The following is a 10389-nucleotide window of genomic DNA, read 5'->3' on the forward strand; positions in this document are numbered from 1 at the left end:
GCAGGTTCTCTTCAACTGGCTTTTGTCACGCCGCTTTGGTCAACCATACCCAGTGATAGTGGATCCGCGGAGGAGGAGACGCATGTGGGTACATCCACTTTTGAGACAACGACTCACAAGAGGTAATTTTCACCGCCTCTATTCTTCTCTGCGGGAGCATCCGGAAAAATTCTACCAATACTGTCACATGAGCCTTGCAACATTTGATCTTCTCTTGGAGACAGTGCGCCCTGGGATAACCTTTCAGGACACAAGGATGCGCAAAGCTACATCTGCAGAGGAGCGACTTCTACTCACATTACGGTATGTACTACACAACCACGTTCTCTATGTTCATGATGTGTTGCCCAAAGTATGTATTTTTTGCTTCTTGGATTAAGTTTAATGCCCTCATCTTATTCCAGATATATTTAAACTTGCAGACCAGAATGTTATGTGTAATATGTACTGAATATCACTTAGTCGTTGTGCGACCAAATATATGTGTGTTAGTAGATCTGAATTATTAACAAGTTTGGTATGTATGTACCTGGTTTTTAGTTAATTTGTGCATTCTAAAATGTTCCATTTCTGTTGTTCTTCAGCTTCCTGTCCACTGGCCTGTCTTATGCCGCCCTCCACCATGAGTTTCTCATTGGAAGATCTACCATTTCTGGCATAGTCAGGTCGACATGTAGTGAAATATGGTCAAGACTACATCAACTCGTCATGCCCCAGCCCAGGATGGAAGACTGGTTGAGGATATCAAGGGACTTTGAGGAGGAACGCCAGTTTCCTAATTGTATTGGGGGCCTTGATGGCAAACAATCCGGGTGCGTAAGCCGCCAAACCCTTGGCTCCCAATTCTTCAATTATAAACAATAATTTTCTGTTGTATTGTTGGCTCTGGCTGACCATCAATACAAGTTTATAATTGTTGACATTAAGGCTATGGAAGGACGGGAGACTCTAGAGTCTTCAATACTTCCATTATGGGTCGGCGGCTACGCACCAACCAGTTGGATCTACCACCACCACGCCAGCTACCAGGCTCCACTCAAGAATCAGTCCCTTATGTCCTTGTGGCAGATGAGGCGTTTCAGTTAACGCGTAATGTCATGAAGCCATATCCACGGCGCAACCTGGACCACCGGCGCAGAATTTTTAACTTGCGCCTATCACGTGCTTGGCGACTGGTGGAGTGTTCCTTTGGCATTCTTTGTGCCAAATGGCGGGTACTCCAGTCTGCCATTCAGCTGAGTGAACAAAATGTTAATGAAGTTGTTAAAGCCTGTGTGGTTCTTCATAACTTCACCAGGATACATGATTGTTCCTCCTCTGCTGGTGTTGTGCGTGGGTTGGACAATGTGCGTAGGGCGAGACCACCTATCAACCCTCAACGTAGACCACTCTCTGGGCTCAAAGTGCGTGATATTTTCACAAATTACTTTATGTCACCTGAGGGGGAAACTTCTTGGCAAGAGCATGCTGTGTCTATGTTATAATTTTTTGGTTTATGTCTGCCTAATGTGGTGTGGTAACCACTGTGGCCACTAGGGGGCACTGTGTGGATGTCCCAAGAGAACGGATGAGTGGCAGAATCCTGAAGGATGGTTATGTATCTCAAGGTGGGTGGCCTTGAGATGGAGACTTAGGTATGCGTATTGATCAGCAATGATATTGCTAAGGTGTTTTTTCAAAGTATAAGGGAGAAGTCTCCAGGTAACTAGAGAGTTGGGGGGGCCTGGTTACCTACAAACCCACCCAGGGGATGTGTTTAAAGCACGGTTGTAAAGAGTGTGAAAATGCCTGAAGGACCGGTGATGAGGTCAGAGTCATGTGACCCAATGGGCGTGGCTATGAACGATATAATGTGGCCAGGGTGAGTCACAAGTGGTGAATGCAGGGACCTGGTTGGTCCAGAGCGGAAGGTCCCGTGTGCAGGATTGTCTCCTGGCTAACAGCCTGTGTGTGGCTGTGTGTAATGGCTGCCAGAGCTTGAGAGTTCCCTGGAGGGATATGGACGCCTGCAGCCTGAATGAAGGAACCATGTGGAGACCCTGAAGTGGGTGAGATAAATGAGGGAAGCTCTGTAATGGACGCTATGCTGTGAGGAACTTTATTTTGATTGCTTTGGATTATGCTACGGATATGAACTGTATAGTGCTGCTGTGGCTCTATGACGGTGAATAAACTGCAAGGACTATGTTTTGAGTTTATGGAAAACCTGTGGCGGATCTGGTTTTGTTTGCTGCCTACGAGGATCCCCTAAGTAAATGACAGCGCTACCTCACACTAAATATACATATTTAAACCCCTTATGATTCTATGACTGTTTAATTGCATTGGTAAGCGTATGTTAGTATGCTGACACCGTTTTTTTGAATTGAGACAGAGATGTAAAATGTAGTAGACAAATGTTTACTTTTGCCTTTTTTTTTAAGCAAAACATATTATTGCCATATGAGAAATGTGGCAACGGGCCAAATTGGCCTTTGTGCAGATGTGAAAATTGGGTACAATAAACATTTTCGGACATATAAAACAAACAAAATACCATTAGGCAATAACAAAATGGAAATATTATAAATTTTGGTACGTCGGGGGAGGAGAAGGCGGAAGACCAGCCTGTGTTTGCTGCTGGCTACTTTGCCCAACTTGGCCATCGCCCTGTGTGGGGGCATACTGTTGCCCATGATGTGGGTAGTGTACTGCCTCCTGGGATTGTGCTTGGTACTGGCCAGAGTGATACTAGAGAGGGGCCTCTTGTTGGGTCTGGTAGGCCGGTGTCTCATACCCACCAATATAGCCATGTCGTCCCCAACCAGGTTGGGACCAGCCTCCAACACTGGGTGGGAACAAGTGGCCATATTGGTGAGGTTGGCTAGAGCCAGACATATGTGGCTGCTGTTGGAAAGGTTGGGTAGGTGGAGGAAGGGGGTGAGGTGTAGGCCCACGTATTTGAGGATCCTCAGAGCCTGCTTGAGCAAGCATGTGTGTGGGGTGTCTAAGGCGCATTAGATTTCTGGGTGAAAGCTGCCACCTCTCCAGATATTCAAATAACTCATATGGGGTATTGGGGTGTGTGCTTGCATCAAGCAGAATCTGAAAACATCCTCGAATACGGAGCCTCACCTCATGGGAAAGGGCACGAAGATAAAGGGCCAGGCTGCGTGATTATGCCTTCTCGCCATCATCATTATTGACTCTAGCCAGATAGTTCAGTACCCCTGTGTCCACATTGGTACGGGTATCTTGGGCAGGGATATGGCGCCTTCTTCCTCGCCGGGATGGTCCAGCAGGCTGTGGGGAGCCCCGGATCTGGCAAGTTGGGCTGCTGCTCATGTTGCCCTGCTCCTCCTGTATGGCTGATGATGCAGCAGCAGACGGTCCTGCTTGTGGATGTGGTCCTGGTGGTGGGGTTTGTGGCGCAGGCACTGGGTTTTCCTGAGAGGAATCTTCACCCATGCTTCTTGGAGGGGGAGAAGATGGGCCAGCCACCTCATCCCCTACAGACCCAGGATCTATGATGGGCTCGGTATCTGAACCAGTTCCTCTCTCTGTAAGGTTGGACTGAGTTCTGTTATGAAATAGAACAGAGCCAAAAATAAATCAATTTTTTTTGCCCTGTAAAGTATCTGTGTAATGTGGTGTGAGGTATCTACTTACGGTCTCAGATCCAGAATAGGAGCAAGGAAGGCGAGGCGGTCATAATAGATGTATTTCCTCTTTATCTGGCCCGCATCACCACTCCTGGACCGCTGCTGACGTTCCCGCCTGTATTGGTTGCGGATGCTGCGCCAGCGTCTCATCACATCTTCCACTGCAATTTGACAGGAAATATTCTCAATTTCACATATTTGATAGGTCAAATTTGCTACCAGTAGCCTAGGCATGTGGCATTCTGGGGTGTGCTTTCTACCCAGGGTGGCATATATAATTGGGGCATCCAGGCCAGATACACAGGGGCACAATAGTTCATGTATCAAGTAACTACACTTAATAACTTCGTTGGCTAGGAGGATAAGGAGCTTGTGGACTTGGCCAAATTATGGCAGTGTAAAACCATGGGTCATATCAAAATCTACCCTCCTCATGAGGCAAAAAGTACAAGCACAGGAAGGCGGGGGCTGATTCTAAATGCATTTTTTGAAGTGAGGTAATTCTAAACAGTTTTTGGTTTGTACTTACTCAGTTGCTGCTGCTCCTCACGTGGCCGATCACTAAAATCGTGGAACATCTGGCAACATATGCGCCTCCATGACGCCTTTCTTGCCCGGTTGGCTTAATGGGCATCACGTTGGTCCCAGATTTCTGGCCGCTCCTGCACTAAGACAATCAGCATCTCCACATTGAGAAAATATGGCGCCATGACACTGCAGGACTCCGTAGAGGCGTACTTCCTGGATATCTGGAGCGCTTTTTGGCCCATGTGTAATCCGTTTTTTTTGTGCACCCATAGACTTGCATTGGCGTACTACAGACCGTAGAATACAGGCGAGAATTATACGGCTGTTGGGAGCTGCCCCATAGAGAACCATTTGTCCGTGTGTAATGCATGCTTTTAACACCTCTCACTTGTCCGTATTCCTCTCTAGTGTGACCCCGGCCTTAATCCCATCCACTTGCTGGATCTATAAGACTCTGCGTTTTTTGACACAGTGAAAAGATATAGCTTAAAAAAAAATCAACAAAATGTAATTATTGGGGCTCTTCGTGGGACAAATGAATTATCGGCGGACAGGTGAGGAATATGGTGTTTTATTATTTTTTATTTTCCGACAGTAAATAGGTAAAACAATGAGGAGTGTTTATTTCAAATAAACAAGTTTGTGTGCTTATATTAATTAAAAAATTTACTTGGTCTCTGTCTTTATTACATTTGACTATGGGGTTAGTAATGGAGGTGTCTTATAGACGCCTCTCTATTACTAACCGGTAGACTTAATGTCAGCTGCCATAATACAGCTGACATCAACCCCACAACTATTACCCCACTTGCCATCACACCAGGGCATGTTGGAAGAGCAAGGCAATGCACCAGATTTGGCACATTTTATGGATGCGCCATTTCTGGAGTGGCTGAGGGCTGATGTTCTTAGTCTGGGAGGGGGCCAATATCCATGACCCCTTCCAGGGCTATAAATATCAGCCCACAGCTGTCTGTTTAGCCTTTGCTGGTAATTAAAGGAGGACTCTACGTCTTTTTTTTATGGAGTCCCCTGAAAATTAACCAGTAAAGGCTAACCAAACAGCTGTGACCTCTTCTTAATAGCCTTGGAACATTTTGGACTATTTGCCCCTTTCCTAGATTATTAACATCAGCCCTCTGCCATGGGCTTTCACTCAGCTGGTTATGAAAATTACAGGGGACCCCCCACACCGGTTTTTATTTATTTATACATGATGTACAAAAACGATGCAGAATACAACTCCCATCGTACTCACCTGGTTGAGGTGATCTCAGGGGGACCAGACAACAATATTGAGAGCTGCCTTCAGCATCTGGCACCTAGGAACAGTGCAAACTCACGGACATACAGTCCGTGTGAAAAAACTGACATGTATTTGTATGTCCGTATTTGTGGTCCTTAAAAAAGACTGCGTATGGAAATAAAAAATGGACACGTGAAGGGCGCTTTAGAGTGCTAATTGGTGGAGGTAAGAACCCTGTCAGTCCAATTTGTACCTATTAGACATTTGAGGTATATACTTTTGTACTTTTGATATGTCATTAATGTCACAGAAGGTAATATCCCTTTAATTTTTGGTGTGACCCCCCCATTGGTTCAGTATCACAATGTGGCACTTGAACCAAAATAGATTGTGCACCCCTGGACTAATGTTCAATTAGATCAGTGGGTTCTGCCACCTTGCACTCTCAACTATCATCTGTTCTGTTTTCAGCATTAGCTCCTTAGGGGCAGTTCTTGGGTGCTATGTCTCAATTCCTTTTGAATGGAATAGGAGCTGAGCTCCAGTACCTGGAACAGCTTCTGAATGGAGCTGTGATATTGCAGCTCCTGTACACTGTTTACATGCAGCCAATGCTGCTAACTGCTGATGGGTGGGGATATCAATTTTCGGTGTTGGTGTCAGAATATTCATGATATTTCTACAAATCATGATTCTACAAATAGGTCATAATATACTCGTCCTGGACAACCAAATTAAGGCCTCATTCAGAGGTCAGTTTTTGAAATATGGGTTACGTTTTCATGAATAGAACTATTATTCATTGCAGTTTATAGGGCTGTTCACATGTCCATGTTTTTTTTTTTGTGGACAGAGTTTAAATATAAAACCACAGATACATGTCCGATTTTGATGAAAATAGGTCAGGTTTTTTTTTAACGAGCAAAATCACTGATATCTGAAGGAGCGCTAACATTTATGTCTTTGGAGCTGATTAAGCATCTACTTTCACTATAAAGACTTGAGTCACAGATCCCAATTCCCAGTGCTTACAGTTTATTATACATGGCCAGTCAAACCACTTTTTACTTCTACATTTTAACCCCCTTTCTAAAGTTGATGTTTTACTAAAATCTATAAAGTTATTAATTATGGTATTAATTAGACTTTAGGCTAAGGGTCTCTATAGCAGGTGAAGGTACAATTTAAAATGCACATACTGTGCCTCGATCATTTTTAAAAATTAGACTTACCATAACGGCACTTGTATTGGCAAACTCCATTTCTTCCGCCCAGGAGTTCCAAGAAGGAATCAAAATAGCCATTGACTGCTTCAAATCCATCCCTTATTGTTCCAATACCCCAGTCTGATGAGGAATCTTCAGAGGGCATTTGAGTGGCACTATTCTGCGTTATATCGTCTGTACTAGTTACTATACCAAGTGCCAGGCATAGCACAGCGGCTTTAATAGTCGTCCTCATGCCGTCTGAAAAAGTCAGAAGTATAGAGAAAACTTTCTTTTCTGTGAGCGTTTGTCTGAAAATGGACTTTATACACTGAAGTGGCAGCTCAGATGAGGTCACTGCAATAATCACAATATAGACAACATGCAGTTCAAAGGTTGGCCTCGGTGTAAGTCAGACCGGGAGCTGATTAGTCAGAATCTGAACCAGTTTATCCAAACATGTCCAACATGCCTAGAATTAGAGATAGAGATATAGTCCCTTAATTTCTAGAATTAGAGATAGAGATATAGTCCCTTAATTTCTAGAATAGAATTTTATTGGGGATAATATTATTACCAAAATTCAAATAGCATGTATAGTGAAAATAAGTTACATCAGGCTTAATTTATGATGGACATTTAAATGGTTGTCCAGCCTTAAGCCCCCTTTACATTTAGCGATGCACCAGCGATCTCGACCACGATATGACCCGTCAGGATCGCTGGTGCATCGCTAAATGGTCGCTAGTGAGCTGCCACACAGGCAGCTCTCACAGCGACGTAGCGACGCTGCAGCGGTCGTTACTTGCCATCCAGACGTGGCGATGATGACGTCCTCCCGCCCGCATCCACACGTCGCTCGTCGGCGCCAGCAGGAAGCAGCCAACGAGAAATGGACGTGGATGATTTCGCGCGATCAGCGATAGCCAGCGGGGGAGCCGGTCGGAGGTAAGTATCACACATAGCGATATCACTAGCAATATCGCTGCTGCGTCACAAAATCGGTGACTCTTTAGCGATATTGCTAGCGATATCGCTATGTGTAAAGCCCCCTTTAGGCTACAAGTCTGCAGTATGTGAATCCTCCCATTGCACGCACTGCGCACTTTAAGGATTTATAGGTGCCGACGCCAGGAGATGTATGTGATTTGCATATATGCAGTCACATTCTGACTAGATGTACATGATCTCATTAAATGCAAGTGTATTGATTGAGGCCAGACACATCTAGTCATAATGTGGCTGGAAGTATACAAATTGCATTCTTATGCTTATGTAATGAAGGTATCTGGATGCAACGAGCATTAATCACGAGGTAGAAGCAGCCAGGGGTTGATATAACGGTACTTATATAGAAGAGTAACTTTTAAACAGTTAGTGTTAGTAGATATGCAATTTTACAGTATAGGGTATCACAACAAGCTTAGAATGAGGAAGAAAGTCTTTTACTACTTAACGTTAGTGGTTCACCCAGTCTTGGGAGTCACCACGTGAGAACAAAGCTCTGGCCCTAGCGGGGGTCACCGGGTTTTCCCGCTAGGCCTCAATCTCTTACGTAGTCTATTAAAGCTCGTTGAGCCTCCCACGCACCAACTGGCCCCCTCCGAACCTGTAGTCCTAGTCCCAGCCGACTCCAATACAATAGGTGATAGCTGGAAATGATGGCTGGTGCTCAGACGCACTGTTCCTCCTCAATTGCATGCATGCCTCTCCTGTCGCAGTCGCCGCATGGCTCTTCTCGACTTGACAGTCGGTGGAAGTCTCTCAGGCTTGGGGCAGAGAGGACTGGGCCTCAGCTCTTGACAGGTCACAGTCACAGAGTCACTGCAGACTTGTAGCCTCAGGTCAGAAAACCTCTAAGTTGTAATGGATGGTTTTATCAAAGCCACGGTTTTGAGGTAAGTTATTATATCAGCAACCACAAGGTTGAACAAATACATAATAATAGGGTCATATAAAAGGATAAAAATAAATCCTAATTGATCCTGAAAATTACTCCATATGAGAGCATATGATATACAAAAGAGAACAATTGAAGTCTAAAATGCTTCAAATATAACAATGACTCCCTTATTAAACACATATATAAAATTAGATACTAATAAAATCTGATCAAGGACAGTGAACAGAGCTGACATGCACAATTGGTACATACACAATAATTAATCCGAAGCCTGTATAGATATCAATGTAGACACAATAGCCACTACATGCGTCCACGCATGGCTAGATCAGACTATTTGAATGAATAATACTAATGGCAATCTTACATGGAAACAAGCTATAGGGAACATAACCGATAGAATGCAATAGTGCACTTAAAATCAGTATGAAAACAATGGGTGATTCAGGGGGTCTTTGTTTCCGGGCTGGCATTACCCTTGGCACTTTATTTTTGGTATGTTCCTCCTGTTTCCATTCTGGTTTTAAGTGCACTTTATATGTCATGTTCCCTGTACATTGTTACCATGTGAGATTGCCATTAGTATTATCCATTCAAAAAGTGTGATCTAGCCATGAATGGACGCATGTAGTGACTATTGTGTTTAATAAAGGATTCATTCTAATATTTGACGCATTTTAGACTCCAATTGTTCTTTTTTGTATATCAGTTGTGAGATAAGGTTGCAAAGTCTCATTCTCAAACATTCTTGGCAGTTTACTTTATTTAGTCTCCAAGGAGCGTCGCAGAAAAGTTTATTGGTGCCACAGTTTGTAGAACACTTCAGTATGTAGCATGTGTAAGCAGGTGACTGATTACAACGCACAGAAGGCATGAGGTGGGAACAAATAATGAACTATTTATTTCTTTCCAATATGGTAGGAATTCACAGTGGTTTAGGAACGGTTAATAATATGAAACAGTGTTAACAGCTATAAAGAATACGACTGTAAACATACAATGGATTTTAGAATACAATTTAAATAACAGAAAAGTCTCTCAGGGATTACACTCATATCTTTTCTTCATGGGTAGTCCATCTCTTTCTGGGGGAGCCTACTATGTTAGATCTTCCTGCAGCAATGGCCCTAGCGGGGGTCATTGGATTTTTGCGCTAGGCCACAAGTCCTAACAAAGTCTATCAAATAACGTTGAGCTTCATAAGTTTCAACCGGCTCCCACCCCACCTGTTGTCCTAGCCCAGGCCGACCCCTGTAGCATACGTTATTGCTGGAAGTGACAGCCCGGCTCACTTGTGTCGTTCTTCTGCAACGGCAGGTGTCCTCCTCCGGTCAATATCTCCTCGCGGATCTTCGGTGCTTGACAGATGGCGGGTATCTCCTAGGTTTGAGGGGGAGATGGCTGGACCCAGCTCTCGACAGGCATCATCTGGGCTCTGGTTTTTGACTGACGCAGGTCAGGTCTTGGAGTCTTGACCGGTGTAGATGGATTGCTGGACCTCATTGGGAGTTGTCCGGGCACTGTCGGCAGCCAGCACCCTACTGGCGCACGCTCTCTGCTGCGGCCTCCTGCATATCTCTGCAAGACTCCTCTCCTTGGCATCAAATCTCTCCGCAATTTGGCGCACAGGACTTTTATATCGAGGAACTACATCATCCCAGGCACCTGACTGGGTCCCACTCATGAACTCACTTCCAACTGTTCTGGTGCCAGGTGGTTCTGCATGGTATTGTCCAGCCAGCAGTTGGAAGTCTTTACTCACTAATGCCACATCACGCAGGGGCTCTTCAGAGAATCCCTCTCACCGCTAACCTGACTTCCAAAGAAGATGGGCTTCACATTCGCTTACCTCACTGACAATACCGT

The 10389-nt window shown here is 44.6% G+C and overlaps 1 protein-coding gene across 2 annotated transcripts in view; it reads right to left on the bottom strand.

Annotated features, from left to right (window-relative positions):
• PLA2G12B (phospholipase A2 group XIIB) overlaps positions 1–6961 on the bottom strand; it is a 67393-nt gene extending 60432 nt beyond the window's left edge. Inside the window, exon 1 of one of the 2 annotated variants that reach the window (XM_073585814.1) lies at positions 6648–6961. In XM_073585814.1, coding sequence (XP_073441915.1) covers positions 6648–6876 — 229 coding nt within the window. In that variant the 5' untranslated portion in view covers positions 6877–6961. The remainder of the gene's footprint in view (positions 1–6647) is intronic. The other variant, XM_073585813.1, reaches the window with a different exon arrangement.
• Positions 6962–10389: the final 3428 nt, after the last annotated feature.

The sequence above is a fragment of the Dendrobates tinctorius genome, unplaced genomic scaffold (assembly GCF_039654945.1).
Source record: "Dendrobates tinctorius isolate UK_male_01 unplaced genomic scaffold, ASM3965494v1 ptg000089l, whole genome shotgun sequence".
Taxonomy (NCBI): domain Eukaryota; kingdom Metazoa; phylum Chordata; class Amphibia; order Anura; family Dendrobatidae; genus Dendrobates; species Dendrobates tinctorius.